The sequence below is a fragment of the Urocitellus parryii genome, chromosome 6 (assembly GCF_045843805.1).
Source record: "Urocitellus parryii isolate mUroPar1 chromosome 6, mUroPar1.hap1, whole genome shotgun sequence".
NCBI lineage: Eukaryota > Metazoa > Chordata > Mammalia > Rodentia > Sciuridae > Urocitellus > Urocitellus parryii.
In genome coordinates this window covers 88463811-88484003 of record NC_135536.1, presented here as the reverse complement: position 1 = coordinate 88484003, position 20193 = coordinate 88463811, and the positions used below count along the sequence as shown (strand labels likewise).

Here is a 20193-nt window from a genome sequence, read left to right as displayed (position 1 = left end):
CAAAAGTGCCAAGGAGCATGGCACATGCCTGTAATCCTAGTGGCTCAGGAGGCTGAGACAGGAGGATTGCTAGTTCAAAGCCAGCTAAGCACTCAGTGAGACCTTGTCTCTAAATAAAATACAAAATAGTGTTGGGGATGTGGTTCATTAGTCTAGTGCCCCCGAGTTCAATCCCTAGTGGAAAAAAAAGACGTCAAGGACACACAAGAAAAGACCTACACAGAGAGAGAAAATATGAATTGCTGTGTGGGATTGTGCATATAATCTTGGAACAATAAGAAGATATGAGTTGAAAAATTCTTAACCTTCTAATAAGATCTGTAGTTCAGGTAATAATTTCGTAGCCTCTCCAGGGGAGTATGTAGCTCACTGGTAGAGCCTTTGCATAACATGTAGGAGGCACTGGGTTCAATTCTCCATGTTTCTTACAAAGTTTAATATATCACTGTTAAGTTTTCTTTTCCTAATAATTATTTTGAGGTTATGTATAAGCTGTTAAAATTAGGGAAGCAGGTGGAAGTGTAAGAAAATGTACTATTTTGCAACTGTTTGTAAATCTAAAATTAATTCAAAAATTTAAAACATGGCAAGAATAAATCAAGGATCTGCCAAATATATTTTGAAATTCACACTTAGCAATTGTTTGTCTCATTAGTTTCTGTTATATACATATGTATGTTTTTTTTCTTTTCCCTAAACTATTTTCAGTTTCTTTTTTCATTCAACTATATATTTTGAGACAGTCTGTTAAACTTATTCCTTCATTGTGTTTTTTAAGGAAAAGGAATTCTCATACAAAAGCACAATGCAGTTATAAGATTAGGAACTTATAGTGAAATAATAATATTATCTGATCCATAGTCCATATTAAAATTTCATTAGTTGTCTCAATAATTCCTTTATATCCCTTTTTTTCTCTGAATTAAATACAGAATACAATCTAGGACTACATGTTGCATTTAGTTGTTAAATCTCTTGAATCTGAAAGAGTACCTCTGTGTTTTGTGACATTGTTGTTTTTGAAGATGTTATTTTGAAGATATTTTTGAATTTGGATTTGTCTGCTTTTATCAGGTGATTATGTTTGGGTTATCCATTTTGGTAGGATTATCATAGAAATCATATGTCCTTGGTATATCAGGTGACACATGATACATCTTCCCCAATATGATAATACTAGCTTTGATTTCTCGGTATGATGGTGCTTCACCACTATAAAAATTATTCTTTTTTCCCCCCATAGTATTTCTAGAAATCATTTATGTCTGAGTATTCTTAATAGGAAAGTTAATGGGAAACCTGGCTTTAGTACCTCATGAAGGAATTTTAGATGATGATGTTCCAATGATAAAGGCTTTTCAGTGGGAATGTTTGAGATTGTTGGCTTAGCTACTAATTCTTAAATTATTAAGAGGAAATTTTTGATTAAAGGCTTAAAAGTTCCTGTAAGCAGGCTATCTGAGGTAGGGATATTACAGAAATGGCCTCTGGCTGTCTGTAACTTTGAATTCATTGTTTCTTTAGCATCAGAGGAAGTGGCTGAATTGTCAGAGAATCTCTTCTATATTCTTCCATGTTAAATGGACATAAGAAATTGGGTTTCTTTATTGAGGTTTGTTTTGTTTTGTTTTTTAAGTTGGAGTGGAAATTGTTTTTCTTTTTTTTTGGGGGGGGGGGTAACCAGGAATTGAACCCAGGAGCACTCAACCACTGAGCCATATCCCCAGCACTTTTTGTATTTTATTTAGTGACAGGTCTTGCTAAGTTGCTTAGGACCTTGCTAAGTTGACAAGGCTAGCTTTGAATTCATGGTCCTCCTGCCTTAGCCTCCTAAGCCACTGTGATTACATGCTTGGCATGAAGTGGAAGATTTTAAAAGCTGGAGACTGGATTCTGGGCTGTCAGTCATCTTATGTTAGGTCTGCCTTGGAGAAAATGAGACTTTGAGAAATAGTGGCAGCAGGTTTATCCTGGTTGGTGATGGGATTTTTGAAGGTGAACTGGAAAGTTAATTTACCTTCCTCATAACAGTCCTGGATCTGGGTATCTGGGTGTACTAACAGCCTTTCAGGTTGGTTCTGGAAAACAGTGTGCTGTAGTCAGGGTAGATTAAAGTTTGGTTGTAATATATTCTCTTAGTCTACTTCAAGACTTATAACTTAAATTCTTTTCATTTGTATTCATAATATTTAGGCCAACTATGGCACTAGATTCTTCTTAATGCTACTTTATTAGCTTTGTGTGTGATTCCAAAATAGTACATCTGTATAACTTTTAGAGGTAACGTGTATTGCATTTACTTGACATTTTATTTTTCAGTCCCCTAGAAATTGAATAAAAGACACTGTCAGGCTACATAATCTTATTTGAAAAATGAATCCTAAATGAAATATTACTTTTAAATGTTTTAGGCCAACAAGCAGAAAGCTTCAGCTCGTAACCTGTTTCTCACCAATAGCCGAAAGGTAACATTGCAGTTTTGTATTTCCATTTCATGTTTTGCTGGTATAAATATGTTCCTGTTCTTTGGATCCATTCTTCCTGCCATTGTCTGTTAAGACCTGTTGATTATAAATCTAATAATACCTAAGAGAGTTTCTAAATATTCTCAATCTACTTAATAAGTAAAATTATTATTCTTCACATTACTAATATCTGGGGGTTTTTTTCATAAGACCATCAATAGTCTGTTTATTTCCTTGGACAAATTATTTTGCTCCAGCTTCTTTATCTAAGAAATGATGTTATGAAAATCTTTTCTTAAAGGGAAACAATAGAACTTTTGTCTTGAGGATCAGATGAGGTAATGCTACTAGTTGTATTTTTGTGGACTAGTCATTCAGGCTTTATGTTTTCTCATCTATAAAATGAAATAATAACAATTTCATGGGTTTGGGAAGATTAAATTAATGTATGTTAACTTTAAAATAGTATAAAAAGTAGTGATAGGTATTCACTATTTATATGTGTGATAATGCTTGATAACTTCCCTGATCCTTCTTAGTAATTATACTTTGTTTCATCTTTTAAGGTTGTAGATGTGCATAGATTTCTTATCCTTGATATTACCTCAGAATCTAAGCCTGGGTTATAGTATTGTACCAGGGACATTAATCAAGTTGGGGAAGAAAGATGTGACCATAGTGTTCATACTGAACACTCCTCCTATGGTCACATACTGTCCAGAGAGAACTGTCACTCCGTGTTGGTGTCTCCCATCATGGCAACGTTGTATCTTGTAGCTTGCCCACCAGTGCATGAAGGAGGTACGTCGAGCAGCTTTGCAGGCCCAGAAGAACTGTAAGGAAACTTTGCCTCGTGCTCGCCGCCTCACTAAGGAGATGCTTCTGTACTGGAAGAAATATGAGAAGGTGGAGAAGGAACACCGCAAGCGTGCCGAGAAGGAAGCTCTGGAGCAGCGGAAGTTGGATGAGGAAATGCGGGAGGTAGGACAAAAGCATAAAATTTTGAAGATGATAATTACTTCCACCCTATCAGTGCTTTGAACATTGTACATTTAATTAACCAATGAAATCATCAAGGCAAAAAAAAATTATTTTTGTGGTATCTGGGGGATTGAACCCAGTGGTGCATGCATACCAGGTAAGTGCTCTAACTGCTGAGCTACACTCCCACCTCTAGAAATCTTTTATTAAAGATCTAATTTTGAGGATAGTGACTTTACTCCACTAAACCAATTTCTGTTTTTATTCTCCACTAAGGCTTTCCCCTGGCCTTTTGCCTCTTTTCTTTATGCTACCTTCTTCTATTCTATAAATCTCATTCCTGTATGTGTCTGGAGGAACAACATCAGCAAAGGAATGAACAAAAAGGAAAAGAAAATACCTTATCGTTTATCTTAACTTGTTTCTGTGTACTGACTGTAGTTTCAGTTTATTGGATTATGGGCTAGATTTAGATCAGAGAGGTGTAATAGACAATTAACTCAGTTTTCTAAGACCTCCCTCTATCTCACAGTAGTTTGGTTTGCAAAACCATCTAGGTTTGTGAGACCTACATTCTCTTGACTTATTGAAGAATAACTGATGGTAGTTTCAGTCACGGTTATGTTGATTTGTATGTTTTCTTCTCAGAATTTTTGAAATAAACTTTTTGATGTATCTTTATTGTTTCCTTAATACTTTGTTCAATTAAACCAAGTAATAGGGCTGGGGTTGTGGCTCAGCAGTAGAGCCTTGCCTGGCATGCTCGAGGCCCTTGGTTCGATCCTCAACACCACACAAAAATAAGTAAACAAAATAAACGTATTGTGTACAACTAAAAAATAAATAAATAAAATAAGTTTTAAAAAAAACAAGTAATAATTAACTTTAAAGTGAAAAGGAAATCTCGTATTTTAAAAATTTCTTTTAATGTTGAAAGATTTTCTTGATGACACTTTGGCTTTTAAAATTTTCTTTTGATTTGAATTTGGCTCAAGTACAATAATGTCTTAAAGAGAAAAGGGGGACCTGGGGTTGTGGCTCAGTGGTAGAGTGCCCACCTAACATGCAGGAGGCACTGGGTTCAATCCTCAGCACCATATAAATGTAAAATAAAGATATTGTGTCCACCTAAAACTTAAGAATGAATATTAAAAAAAAAAAAAGAGAGAGAAAAGGGTCAATTTTATATAGAGTACTTCTTTGTAAAGTACTGCTTTAGAACTTTAGACCTTACTTTGCAGTATGCCTTATTTTATGTTTTCCTTTTGGGGAGGTGTATTAAGAACAAATCAAGTATACTTCGTTTGAATTTTGTTATAAAATATTCAAAATTATGAATTTGGTTTCATAATTATAGTATTTACTATATTCCATATAATTCAGGATTGTTGTTTTGATTATTTACTCATTGTTTATCTTAAGGATAATTTTATTTATTGACACAATGTTTTTTTTTCTTTTAATTTTTTTCACATTTTCAAGAAAGCACTATAGGGCTGGGGTGTAACCCATTTATCAAATGCTGGTTACCACAAGCAAGGCCCTGGGTTCAATAACCAGAACTTCCCCCATCTAAAAAGTATGTGTTTGTATGTACGTGTGTCCATGTTGGTCCACATTCATGTTTTTGTTCTTTGGTGATGGTATATTGCTGTGTTACCCAAGCTGGTCTTGAACTCCTAGACTTAAATTGTCCTCCTTCAGCCTCAGCTTCCTATGTTCTGGGCCTATACCCAATTGCTATTGTGTTAGTTTATATTCATGTTTTGCTTATATTTATCATTATTACAGATGAATTATAGATTGTTTTGGAGAGAGTTGTTTTCCCTTTGTGCTATTGTTCCCAGATACTGACTTTGAGAATAATTTATAGTTTCTACTCACTTATTTTGCCTTTTAGTTATGTATTTATTTATTTTTTGTACTAGGGATTGAACCCAGGGGCACTTAAGTACTGAGCTACATCCCCTAAATATTTTTAGGGCCAGGGTATCACTGAGTTGCTTAGGACCTTGCTAAGTTGCTGAAGCTGACTTTGAACTCAGGATCCTCCTGCTACCATGCCTGGCTAGAGAAGAGTTTTTAACACATTTTTAAAAATAATAAAGCTATACACATTGCCACTCGGATTATAACATCTGTTTAAATTCAGTTGATGTTCCAGTGCCATTATCAAAAAGTAATGTAGCAAAGACATAAACATTTTATACAAAAATCTGTGGGACAAAAGTTTTCATGTTGTAAAGAGAGGAAAATACCAGTTATTATTAAACTATAAATGAAAATTATTCCTTCTTGCATTTATTACCAGTGACTTGGCTAAATAGAATTGTTCACTGGTAGTTTTACCTTCTTAATGTTAAAAGGGTAACTTTTTAACACCAGCTAGTAGCTCACACTTGTAATCCCACCACTTTGGGAGACTGAGGCAAAGGATCACTAATTCAAAGCCAGCCTCAGTAACTTACCAAGGCCCTAAGTAACTTAATGAGACCCTGTCTCAAAATAAAATATTAAAAGTGTGGGGGATGTGGCTCAGTGGTTAAGCACTTCTGGGTTCAATTCCTGGTACCAAAAAATAAAGTCAAAGGGCTTGTTAAGTAATTTTTGCAAAGTGTATGAAATTTTGACAAATTCTGTTGACTACCAGTGATTTTGCTCTATTTTTACTTTTAACTTTCCCCTGGTTTAGGCTAAGAGACAGCAGCGAAAACTCAACTTCTTAATCACCCAGACAGAGTTGTATGCCCATTTCATGAGTCGCAAGCGAGATATGGGTCATGATGGGATACAGGAAGAAATCTTACGGAAACTGGAAGACACTTCTACCCAGAGACAAATTGACATTGGTGGAGGCGTTGTAGTTAACATCACACAGGAAGATTATGGTGAGTACTGAGCCAGAAGCTAAACAAAGCAGGTTCTCTCTATTTTTCATATCTAAGGTTATTAATTCTTGTAAGCTTTGTTTTGATTCATAGGTAATATTGGTTAGAAAACGGGAATTGATTGTATTAGAGAAGAGAGGTTGTTTCTAGAGAAGATGCCTATAAAATGACTGATAAAAGAATTTGCAAAGGAAAGGATATGGTTATGAGATCTTGCAAGTTTTGGAATATATTATATTTTGTGAATTGTTATTAGAAATTTAGTAAACTTTTGTAGCAGAGAAATTCACCTCTTACATAACAAGATCCTTGGTGATAAAAGCATGAGAAAGAGACTAGTCAGTTTTGGTATATTTGTGACACAAGGGGAAGGAGAAATTGGAATGAAGTTTGAGAAGAATTTCACAGGTAGTAGTGATCAAGATTATGTAGTCCTAGATATAAACAAGAATGGGAGTGTTTTAGAGTATATTGGGGTTATACATACCTTTGTTTCATCTGTTCAAATAGTTATACCTAGAATAAATATATTATGATTTTGAAACATCATTGTTTTTTTTTACTTGTTCTGGCTATTGGTATTAGATTTTTTTTTTTAATAGTTGTCTTTGTTTGTTTTGGTAATGAGGATTGAACCTAGGGGGTGCTTTACCACTGAGGCACATCACCAGTCCTTTTAGATTTTTATTTTGAGATTCTTGCTGAGTTGCTGAGGCTGCCTTGATCTTGTGATCCTCCTGCCTCAATTTCCCAAGTCACTGTGATTAAAGGCATGTGTCATTGTGCCCAATGTGATATCATATTGTAGAAGAAACCCCAGTTCTGAAAGACAGTGGATCTCTATGCCCAGTAGTTTTTATGAGCTGGCTTTGGCTATGGAAGACCAAGGCAGCCCTCTGCCTCTGTTATGTTTCTAACTCTTTACTCTGTCAAAGAATTTAGCCTTTCTTCTCCTCCATCCTTTGTGATCTTAGGGATTAGTAGAATGGGGAAATCAGGGATCCATATGTTGGCCTGAATTGTCTTTGAAGGAGATGTGGTGTGATAATCTACAGGTTTTCCTTTTCAGATAGTAACCATTTTAAAGCCCAAGCCCTGAAGAATGCTGAAAATGCTTACCATATTCACCAAGCTCGGGTGAGTCTTAAAAATGAAAAGGTGTGGTATAATTGGCCCTGGAAATAAAGTATAACCTTTAACTTTGGTGTTTGCCCTTTATTCTTATCACATTTTCAATTAAAAGCATTAGCCAACATGTCATTGTGTATATAGGGTGGTAATTGCGAGTCTCTTTACTTCAGAATAGTGGAACTACTTTAGGTAAAACATAATAATGAATATTCACTTTTCTAAGCACTAAGAGTGTATTGATAGAAGTCAAAACAGTTTGCTTCCCCCCACCTTCCTTGAGTAATCATGGTTAGTATATGAAATGTATCATGGTTGTTTTAGTTAAAAAGATCACAGTGTTGGCTTATTGAAAGAGTAATATGCCTTAAGGAAAATGCTAGCTATTATTCACTTTAGTAATTACTTACTGTCTGTTATTATCTTATATGGAGATATTTAATAAAATCAGAAAAAGTACAGTTAAGTTGAATTAAGAAAATGTAGTTAAATGTATTTTGTAGGAGACTCTTCGTGACTTTGACAGGGTCCAGATCAAGAATCAATATAAATGCCTTCACCCACTACCTCCAATCAGTCAAACAAATTTTATATTGAATCTTTAATAAATTTCTTGATGTAACAAGTAATTTTGTAATGTGGTTTAGTGTATGTCCATTGAAAACATGATATTAAAAATATTCTCAATATAATTGTATGTTAGATAATATCAGTAATATGCTTATAGTATATTATGAATAATGTGATAGAATATCAAATTATAATATCAGAAATTTTGTTTCAATTTTTTCTTAGTACAGTAGATATCTTGTTTTGAATTTTATTTGCATTTAATATTTTTTACTTCTATTATTCTTTATTTCTAGACGAGGTCATTTGATGAAGATGCAAAAGAAAGTCGAGCAGCTGCTCTACGAGCAGCAAACAAGTCTGGCACTGGGTTTGGGGAGAGTTACAGCTTGGCAAACCCATCTATCCGGGCCGGTGAAGATATTCCACAGCCCACAATTTTTAATGGGAAATTGAAAGGTTACCAACTGAAAGGCATGAATTGGTTGGCCAATCTGTATGAACAGGTGAATTTTAGAACTATGTCATTCCCATTCTTTTTTGTTCATTGTCTGTTTTTCTTTTGGTTTTGTAATTGTGAAACATAAACACGTTTAGATTTTAACTCTTTTCAAAAACTTTCTGTTGACAAGGGGCAGAAAGCATTTTCTATGTTTATAACCTGGAGAGTCTTTGAAGAATGTTTATATATGCATGTAGTTTTGTCTTTTGTGGTCTCAATAAACTTGATTGTTTGCCTCTGAGTCTGGGTTAGATGAACTAAGGAACTGGCCATGGCCTATTGGTCTCATATATCAGTGCTGTAGGTTTGGCAGAATACATCATTATAGACTTTGGTGATAGTACCAAGGCTGTGTATCTGCACTCACTTTTGTTTGATCAAGTCTGATAGTTGTTTTGGGCAGTAGGTGGAATTCTGTGTGATGAAAGGTACGAGGTGTTGATCATGTATTCCTCCCCTCTCTTTCCCCCATCCAGGGTATTAATGGCATTCTTGCTGATGAAATGGGCCTTGGTAAAACAGTACAGAGCATTGCCCTCCTGGCCCATCTGGCTGAGGTGAGTAGATGTAGCCTCTCAGTCTTTTGCTCTCTAAAACTGAGGGTCATTTTTATATTGAGAAAGTTACTGTAGGCACTGTAGGCTCTGTAGCATAACAAGAGAATATGACTTGATCTTTGTCCTGAAGCTCTTTACAGAACAGAATGGTACTGTGTAACATTTTGATTTTCAAGGGGAGCCAGGACAGTATTGAACATGTGTGGTTTGAATCACTGTCTCTCACCGCCCCCCTCCTTGAGAGCTACCAGTGTAGTAGCCAGTAAGTATGCTCTCATTATTAGATCAGAAGTTCTGTGTTCATGTCAAGGTTGTACCCTTCCTTCAGAGTATACTTGAGCAGTCCATTTAACCTTCTGAAGCTGATTTCACTTTAATTCTGTGAGACTTAGTTTCCTTTTCTATAAAATAGGGATATCATACTTTATAGGAATTTTGCAAGAATTAAATGAGAAAACATGAATAAAAATACAAATTTAAGAAAAGGAAGAAGTTCTATATCCATTAAATAATTGTAAAATTGTTATGATTATCAAGTATAAGAGAAAATAATACATTCAAGTTAATGTCACAAATGATTATATAATTATAACACACCAATAAAAAATGTGGAAAAAGATACATAAGATGTCAGAAGATGGCATAGTTGTTTGTTTGTTTTTTAAATTCTCATAGTATGTCCTTGTCAATTTTACTGTATTAACATAGACCATTATTATTAAATGTACAGATTTGGCAATTTGGTAAATAGATAACTGTTTCTCATGTTCTAATGTGTCACCTATTCTTAAACCCCTCTTGTCATTACTTAATTATAATTTTTAATTACATTTTTTTTAGTTTTCCTTCGGTTGCCTTACCCAGTTTTTCTGTTGCAGAGAGAGAACATTTGGGGACCTTTCTTAATAATTTCACCTGCTTCTACACTTAACAATTGGCACCAGGAGTTCACTAGATTTGTTCCTAAATTTAAGGTAAAATCAATCTAACAAAAAACTTATTGCTCTTTAAGGTAAACTTTCTGACTCTTCTTTTGTTTCCTTGCTAATATAATTACTTTCCTTTAAAATTTCTTATATTTATTATATGTTTCTGAAATGCCTATGTCTAGTCCCTATGAAAATTACTTATGGGAACAATAAGAGAGTATATCACATCTTTACATTTAATAAGTTAGAAAGCCAAAGTCCTGTTTGAATGAATTGCTGTATTTGTTCCATGAATTGTTGCTCCTGGTCACATTGTCATATTATACCCTTATTTGGTTATGAGTTTGGCAGGTCTTATCAAGATACATATCCTAGATGGACATGGTGTAGCATTCCTATAATCCCAGCAGCTTAGAAGGCTAAGACAGGAGGGTTGTAAATTCAAAGCCAGCTTCAGCAATTTAGCAAGGCTCTAAGCAACTTAATGAAATCCTGTCTCTTTAAAAAAACTTGGGGTGGAGTGATGGTTTCGTGGTCAAGTACTCTGGGTTCAATCTCCATTATCAAAAAACAAACAAACAAACAAAAACCATAATTTGTACATTACTCCCTCCTTTCTAAGCATTTATGAATTGCCTGTTCTTAAACTTTTTTTCTTTTCCTTTTCTTTAGACTGGGTATTTCTGTGTTGTCAAGGGTGTTCTCTAACTTCTGGATTCAAGGGATCTTCCTGTCTTAGTCTCCTGAGTAGCTGAGATTACAGGTGTGCCTGTAGGCTCTGGCCAGTCCATCTGGATCAAAGCCAGATCTTTGGTCTTTATAATTCCTGAGGTAGATAATGTAAAAATTGATATAACTAATTTAGAAGAACAGAATTGATATTGAGGAAGGAAGTGATAAGCAGGGAAGCAATGTTGCATCAAGTTGGCAAGATGTGGACACAATTTAAACAGGAATTTAGGACTAGGGGATAGCTCAACAGTAGAGTGCTTACCCTAGTATAGTCCCTAGATTTGATCCCAGCCCCACAAAACAAAACAAACATTCAGTTATGGAATATTTTAAGGATTTAAGATAGAAGAAGTGGGGCTGGGGTTGTGGCTCAAGAGGTAGAGTGTTTGCCTAGCATATGCTGGGTTCAATCCTCAGCACCACATAAAAATAAAACAAAGATATTATGTATACCTATAACTAAAAAATAATAAATATTTTTAAAAAGGAAGAGGTGGGATAGGATTGATTACATTGCTTATAATTTACAAGGATGGAAATGAACTAAATATGTGATCTGTCTTTAAAGACTAATGATAATGAGGTTGCTTGCTGTATAGGGAGAATTTCTTGGAAACTATATATTAAGACTATATATTAATTTCTTGGAGACTATATATGTTGACGTAATCTTTTGATATTTATTCTTTGAGGATTGAACCCAGTGCCTCACACATGCAAGGCAGGCACTCTACCACTGAGCTACAGCCCCAGCTCCTGATTTGTATTCTTTATAGTGGTCATGGGTTGCATACAGTTTAAAGGGTAGGGGTTAGAGTGGAGATAAAAGATATTTTTCTGGCATGTTTTGTAAGGAATAGGAATATGGTTGGGATTTCTCGCTGTGGATCAGCTTTATGACTGTGCTGTTTGTGGCTGAATTATAGATATAGAAACTGTTTACAAGGAATACTAAGTATATAGCTTTTAACTTGGTACACTCACTTTTAGTTGTAAGGAGAAGGTGAGACCATTCTAACAGTTTTTGAATATTTTCGCTTGAATTCTTATCCTTGTGGAATATGGAGATCAATTTCTTTTTTCTACTTCTTTATGAAAATCAAGTTGCTGAAAAATAAAATCTTTAAAATTTCTACCAAACCACTTGTTTTCACTTTCTCCTCCTTTGGCTGATAGATGACAATGTAGTACTACTTTTGTCATTGAACCTCTGACTTTATTTTTCTATGCCTGAAGCTGAGCTCCCTTTGTATGTTGAGCTTCTTCTTCTTCTTTTTTAATACCTCTATTTTTACTTATTCATTTTATGTGGTGCTGAGGATCAAACACAGTGCCTCACCTCACACATGTGAGACAAGTGCTCTGCCACTGAACCACAACCCCAGCCCCTTGAGCCGCTTTTTTAATACCCTAGTATGGGGTATGTAAAATAGAGCCTGTAGGTCAATTCTAGTTGCCACTATTTTATTGTATTGTATTGTATTGTATTTATTTATTTATTTATTTTTAGGAGGTAACCCAGGGGTGCTTTACCACTGAGATACGTCCCCAGTCTCTGTACCTGGCTGATTTTTTTTTTCTATATTGTATAGTCTTTATATTTGGGTAAAATTTTAATTTTAACCATTTACAAGTATACAGTTTTGGAGCAATAAGTATATTTATAGTATTGTACACCATCACTTCTAAGTAATTCAAGGACTTTTTCATTATCCTAAGCCAAACAAAACCTCATACCCATTAAATAGTCATTCCCTATTCTCTTCTTCCTCCAGCCTCTGGTGGCCACAAGTCTGCTTTCTCTATAGCTAGATTTGCTCATTTTAGATATTAGAAGCAAATAGAAACTATGCAATTTATGGCCTTTTATATCTGATATTTTTCAGGTAGCAAAGTTTTCAAAGTTCCACCATGCTGTATGATGATGCTTCATTGCCTTTTTTTTTTAATACTTTTTAAGTTGCTGATAGGCCTTTATTTCATTTATTTACTCATATGAGAATTGAACCCAGTGCCTCACACATTCTAGGCATGTGCTCTACCACTGAGCCACTTCCCAGCCTGCTTCATTGCCTTTTATAACTAAATATTTAAATATTCCATTAGATTGTGTATCATGTTGTTTATCCATTCACGTGTTCATAGATATTTTGTGTTTTTTCCAGCTCTTGGCTGTTGTCAACAGTCCTGATGTGAACATTCATGTATAGTTTTTCTTTGAATATCTGTCTTGTTATCATTATTTTAGGTGTATTCCTACGTGGATTTGCTAGGTCATATGGTAATTCTACTTATTGAGGAATGCACCACATATTTTCTGTGGCCTAAGAACTAAGAAAATATTGTATTTTTTAAAACTGTTGATAAAAATATTTTTGTCACAGAACATGAAATTAAAATAAATATCTATTGGAACCTAGTGATACTCTTTTGTTTATATGTTACTTATGGCTTAATTTGCACTATATCAGCAGAGTTGAATTTTGACAGAAACTTTATGGACTGCGGTATGTAAAATATTTACAGAAAAGGTTTGCTGAGCTCAAGTTATATTGATGCATTGGTTTTTTGTTTGTTTGTTTGTTTGTTTTATGTACTGGAGGTTCAACCCAGGTGTATACTCCTAATGAGTTACATTCCCACATCTTTTTATGTTTGATTTTGATATAGGGTCTTGTTAAGTTGTTGAGCCTGATCTGGAATTTGGCAATCCTCTTGCCTCAGCTTCCTGAGTAGCTGGGTATAAAGCCTGCACCACCACATAGCTGATTTATTGTTTCTATTGCTATTACCCTTAGATTGTTGGAAATATTTTTACTTTTCGACAGTATACAGTTAGATGTATACTTTTCTCAGGTTTATAGCTTGATTATATTCAAAGATACTTAGGTTTTTGATAATACCTAAAAGTTTATTGTATTTGACAGGCATCTGAGTAATATTCTTCATAGTTCTGTTATGATCAGGGCGTCTAACATCTTCCTTTTTTCTCCGCCTTTTTTAACCCAGGCAGTGGGATTTATTTCTTTTTAATGGTTACTTGTTCCATTTTTCATTCCTGAAAATTGGTGTATTTCATGTATTTTTACTGTTTTTATTTTTCCTCTACTTTTCTTCATAAACGTTTTTCTAATATTTTGAGATTTTTCAGTTTTTTATTTGTTCATCTAATGGTGTTAATTGCTTTCTTTGCATGACTTTGACCAAAGTTTTGATGTGTATATGTTCATTATCTCTCCATTCAAAGTAATCTCTAACTCCTATTCCATATTCTTTCCTAGCATATGGTCAGGTTTTATATGCATATAAATGTTTTGAAGTTATAGGTATTCTCCATTTGTTTGGTGCCATGTTCTAGATATTTTTACATACATATATATGGATATGTTGATTAGTCAAATTTCTTAACATATTTTGGTGGTTTTGTATCTTTTCTGATACATATATGTATTTTGTTTTGTTTTGCCTGCTTGTTTTATCACAGACTTGAGACTTAAGTTAAAAATGACCATGACTGTGGATTTGTCTGTTTCTATTCTGTTCATACATTTTGTACCTTTAAGATGTATACAAATTGGGCTGGGGGTATAACCAGTATTAGAATGCTTGATTAGCATGCAGGGTCCATTAAAAAAGAGAAAGGAAATAAAAAAAGAAGAAAGAAAAATATACACAGATTTATATTCTTGGTAAATTGAATCTTTTATTACTATGAAATTCTTTTTTACTTTTTTGTATTTGAATCCATTTTTCATAATATGTAAACTAGCTTTAACTTAATTTTTTATAGTATCTTTTTTTTTCTTTTTTACCATTTTCCATCCTTACATTTAAGGTATATTTCTTGCCTTTACTTGAAACATTTGTGCTTTTAATGTAGTTTTTGATCTTTTGACATAAGTCTTATTACTTTCTACTTATTTTATCTCTTCAGCTTTCCCTTTTCTTTCTAGTGCCCTCTTGGGAAATATGTTTTTCTTTTCTTTTTTTAATAGTACTGCAGATTGAACCAAGTGGTGCACTACCACTGAACTACATCCATAGTTCTTTTTCTTTTGATTGAAACAAGATCTCAAAAAATTACTAAGTCTGGCCTTGAATTTGAGATCCTCCTGCCTTAGCCTCTTGAGTAGCCAGAATTACAGGCATGTGCCACCTTGTCCGGCTCTTGTGTCCTTTTGAATTGATCATAGTTTATTACTTTTTATCCTCCCTTAGCTTGCTGGCTTTCTTATATATTCATTTGATCTTTAGTAAATAATCTGGAGAATACATCATATATTCTTTTTTTATATATTTATTTTTTAGTTGTAGGTGGACACAATATCTTTGTTTTTATGTGGAGCTGAGGATTGAACCCAGTGCCACTCGCATGCTGGGTGAGCACTTTACCTCTGAGCCACAACCCCAGCCCACATCATATATTCTTGTCTTTTTAAGAAAGTATGATATTACCTAAAGTGTTATTACTTTTCAGATGGTACAAAGACCCTAGTATATTTTTAGGTATATCACCCTTCCCTAGTATTATGTACTGTTGGTTTTGTGTGTTTTTGTTTTGGTTGACAGCAGGGAATTAACCCAGGGGTGCTTAACCACTGGGCCACATCCCCAAACCCCCCCTCCTTTAAAAACATTTTTTTAGTTATACATGGACACAATATCTTTATTTTGTTTATTTATTTTTATGTGATGCTGAGGATGGAACCCACGGTCTCTCATGTGCAAGGTGAGGGCTCTACCACTGAGCCACAACCCCAGCCCCCCCAACCCTTGTTTAGATTTTATTTAGAGATAGGGTCTTGCTGAATTGCGCAGGACTTTGCTAAGTTGCTAAGGCTGGCTTTGAACTCATGATCCTCCTGCTTCAGCCTCCTGAGCTGCTGGGATTAGAGGCATGTGCCACCATGCCCACTTCTTTTGTGTATTTTTTAATATTTTAATACTCATGAAATATTTTATTATTTACACACTTTATATTCATATATTCATTTGAACATATTCATATTGCATAGTTTTTATTGATCTTCATTTTTTTAATATACCTTTATTTTATTTGTTTATGTGGTACGGAGGATCAAATCCAGTGCCTCATGCATATTAGGCAAGTGCTCTACTACTGAGCCACAACCCTGGTCCCTGATCTTCGTTTCTTTATATTTGTACTTTGATTTGGCTGAAAGTTTTTAAAAACCCAGAAGACAAGATGGATAAAGAGAAAAGAAACCCTTTTCTAGGAATATAACAGAAAAGGACACTGAATTTTGCATTCTTTCGTTTGTTTATTTTTTAATCTAGATGTTTTCTTCTGATCTATCATTTTGTTCACTAAGTTGGTCTTCTGCATTTAATTTCTCATTAATCCTATTCATTGAATTTTCAAATTTATTGTATTTTTTCACTTGTAAAAATTCCCTTTGGTTCTTTCTTCCCTTGTTTCTTCCTTTTCTTTTTTTTCTTTCCATGTTTTGGTTCTGGGAAATTAACTAAACCCAGGTGCTCTACCGCTGAGCTACATCCCCAGCCAGTTTTGTTAAACTGCTGAGGCTGGCCTCAAATTTGTGATTCTTCAGTCTCAGCTTCTCAAGTCACTGGGATTACAGGTGTGTGTCACTGCACTTGACTTGCCTTTTGATTCTTTTATAGTTTATAGTACACTACTGAAATTCTCCATCTTGTTTCTCATGATAGCATATTTTTTAGGAAGTCTTTTTTTGAAGTCTTAATTCTCGTATTTTTATCATTTTCATTTCCTCTGACTTTGTTTCTTTTTCTTTTTTTAATATATATATATATATATTTTTATTTTTAGCAGACACAACATCTTTGTTTGTATGTGGTGCTGAGGATCAAACCTGGGCCTCACGTATGCCAGGCGAGCGCGCTACCGCTTGAGCCACATCCCCAGCCCCTCTGACTTTGTTTCTATTACTTGTTTTTTCTTTTTTTAATTGTCAGTGGACCTTTTTATGTAGTGCTGAGAATCAAACCCAGTGCCTCGCACATGCCAGGCAAGCAAAAGAGCCACAACCCAGCCCTGGTTTTTAGTTTTATGATACTATCTTTCCATGACTGTTTTTTTTTTTTTTTTTTTTTTAAATTGTATGCCACACATTGTGCAGGGAAAACTCTAGAGATATTCATGGGCTGTGATTAATGTTTTCTTTCAGACAGGATTTATATGAGGTTTTATTTATTTATTGCCAGTAGCAAATTTTTTTCCTTCAGTACTTAAATAATCCAAAGTCATCTTAAATTGAGTTCTTGAGATGATTCAAGACTGAGATTCAGTTACCTTTACTAGTAGTGTGTAACCCTTAGCTTAGAGCCAGTGATGTCGGTGCTTAACAGAGTTCCATCTTGAAATGTGTGGTTTTGTTTTGTTTTCTGAGTCCTACATCTCCTTTAAAAACAAACAACAACAACAAAAAAAACTCAAGTTTCTTATCCTCTCAACTAGAACTTTTGGAATGGATCAACACCAGCAGAGGGAAAATACACCACATTCCTCCGTGGGCTGTCTTTTTTCTTCCTGTGTTGGTTCCATAATTCTCCGTTGCCTCAGTAGCTCTCAATATTATTAGCTTCTTTTAAAAATCATTCTGAATAATATTTGTCATGATACTTTTATGGTTATCAGTAAAAGATAATATATATATTATCCTCTTTTTCAGGTGCTACCATATTGGGGTAATCCTCATGATAGAAAAGTTATCAGGAGATTCTGGAGTCAGGTAACTTTCAACTACCTATATACATATGTATACATACATGCAGTTAGTATTCTCCGTTTGATACAAAAAATTTCTCATACATAAGATCTCATAAATGATATATTTCTCCATGCTGGGCCCAGTGTACTTTACTGATGCAGTGTTTTTCCTGTTACAGGCAGTCAGCTGGACTTAAGTCCAGGGTTTTTTAAAAACAACTTTTTTTCTTCAATAAGCGGGAGATTATTTGTTAAAATACTTTATTACTGCTTTAAAAACATTCATAGTTCATCTCACTGCACATCTCCCTACTATGTGGGAGAAGTATCTTTAGGGCTGTCTTGAGCTTCTTGTCCCTAAAAACTAAACCATACTTCATTATTTTATTTTGAATTGTGAGATACCCCTTTTACCTTCTGCATCTTATGTTTACAGAAGACCCTCTACACTCAGGATGCCCCCTTCCATGTGGTTATCACCAGCTACCAGCTGGTGGTACAGGATGTAAAATATTTCCAACGGGTCAAGTGGCAATACATGGTACTGGACGAGGCTCAGGCACTCAAGAGTAGTTCCAGGTAACATATGTTATAGAAACCAACTCTATGGATAGCAATGAAAACAACACATAAACACAAAGATTAGAGAAGTGTTAGAACATGGCATGATGTGGTCTATGCCATAACTGTATACTAAGAAAAAATTCTCATTTATAGGCTAGGGTTGTAGCTCAGTGGTAGAGTGCTTGCCTAGCATGAAGAGGCCCTGGGTTCCATCCTCAGCACCACATAAAAACAAATAAATAAAGGATAAGTTATTTATTTATTTATTTATTTATTTATTTTTGAGAGAGAATTTTTTTTTTTTAACAAGTGTGGATACATTTATTTTATTTTTTTTAAAGAGAGAGTGAGAGAGGGGAGAGAGAGAGAGAGAGAGAATTTTTAATATTTATTTTTTAGTTCTTGGCGGACACAACATCTTTGTTGGTATGTGGTGCTGAGGATTGAACCCGGGCCGCATGCATGCCAGGCGAGCGCGCTACCGCTTGAGCCACATCCCCAGCCCAGAGAGAGAATTTTTTAAAAAAATATTTATTTTGTAGTTTTCGGTGGACACAACATCGTTATTTTTTATTTTTATGTGGTGCTGAGGATCAAATCCAGCGCCCCTGGCATGCCAGGCGAGCGTGTTACCGCTTGAGCCACATCCCCAGCCCCAAGGATAAATTCTTAAAATATTTTTTTCACATTTTGTCTTGGGATACAAACATTGATGCTTAATGTACATAGTCTTTTAAAAAAACTTTTATTTTCCCGTTCAGTCATTATGACATCCTAACAAGTCCTTTTTTGCAGGGAAAATTGCTGTATAGAAGTCTTTGCCTTTTGTTTGAATCATTATTTTAGACTAGAGTTCTTGGTAAGAAGTGGAATGTTAAATTTGAAGGACTGAAGTTTCTGTCTTTATTTATTTATTTATGAAAGAGATAGAGAGAATTTTTTAATATTTATTTTTCAGTTTTCAGTGGACACGACATCTTTATTTTATTTTTATGTGGTGCTGAGAATGGAACCCAGCGCCCTGCGCATGCCAGGCGAGCGGGTTACTGCTTGAGCCACATCCCCAGTCCTCTGTCTTGTTTTATATGGGTTATCTTAATTCTTGCATGATTTATTAGATCTCTAAGAATCTTTATTGTAAGATATATGTTTTAAGTATTTCAGTACCTTTAAGGTTTCAAACCAAATATAAGTGTTTGAGTTCTATATGTTGTTATTTGGTGTTATTAAACCTTGAGTGAGATGTGTTTCTAACTCTTGATGAGTCCGTGGGACTTTTAAGAGGTCCATACTAACCAGCACATGGTTTTTTAAGTTGTCAATGGACCTTTATTTTACTTATTTATATGTGGTGCTGAGGATCGAATCCAGTGCCTCGCATATGCGAGGCAAGCACCCTGCCACTGAGCTACAGTCCCAGCCCCAGCACATGGTAGTTTTTCGTGGAACCTTTTCATCCTTTGAAGGGTGTTACTTCATATTGTCCTTTTGAAAGAGGACATGCCTGTGGCCAGGAGCAGTGGATACTCACTTTACATTTTCTTCCCACATTCTTCTCCTTCCTACATTGCTCCCTCTTAATTCACAGTGGAAGAGCACAGATTAATAGTTTTAACACTATTATAGGTAAATGCCTTTTAAGTAAACGAGTTTTGTTTTAAAATAAAAAACAGATCAAGGGTGGTAGAAGGCTTCTAACACAAGAAAGAATCCTGCTTGTCTTATTCATGAGCTATTTTTTTTTTTTGATACCCTAAAACCATGTTTTTAATGTAGAGGAGTTAATCCTGCTGAAATTGAATATTATTTTGCAGTTGTTTACATGATGGAGTACATGATTCTGAGTGTTGTTTGGAAAGCATTTTTAGAAATATGGGGTTGCAGCACTGTAACTAAGAAAGATAATATTGCTTACTTGGAATTCATAACTTACTTTAACAGTGTTCGTTGGAAGATCCTCTTACAGTTCCAGTGTCGCAATCGGCTTTTGTTAACTGGGACCCCCATTCAGAACACCATGGCAGAGGTAAGCAGTCAAGGTCCCATATTTATGTCTTTATAAGATAGAGTTTCAGCACAGCATAGAATTCCTTACCCTTATTTCCCTAGAGTGCTATTGCTTTGTACAAATTATATTCCCCACATCGAATGAAAAATTGACTGCA

General features: G+C 34.8%; 1 protein-coding gene across 1 annotated transcript in view; it reads left to right on the top strand.

The window, feature by feature from the left end:
- The window catches only part of Ino80 (INO80 complex ATPase subunit), a 136094-nt gene that overhangs the window by 43465 nt on the left and 72436 nt on the right, over window positions 1–20193 (top strand). The window contains exons 8-17 of the mRNA XM_077799815.1: window positions 2412–2465; window positions 3243–3446; window positions 6139–6334; window positions 7404–7471; window positions 8329–8538; window positions 9011–9091; window positions 9970–10065; window positions 17427–17486; window positions 17901–18043; window positions 19970–20054. Of these exons, the coding sequence (XP_077655941.1) occupies window positions 2412–2465; window positions 3243–3446; window positions 6139–6334; window positions 7404–7471; window positions 8329–8538; window positions 9011–9091; window positions 9970–10065; window positions 17427–17486; window positions 17901–18043; window positions 19970–20054 (1197 nt within the window). The remainder of the gene's footprint in view (window positions 1–2411; window positions 2466–3242; window positions 3447–6138; window positions 6335–7403; window positions 7472–8328; window positions 8539–9010; window positions 9092–9969; window positions 10066–17426; window positions 17487–17900; window positions 18044–19969; window positions 20055–20193) is intronic.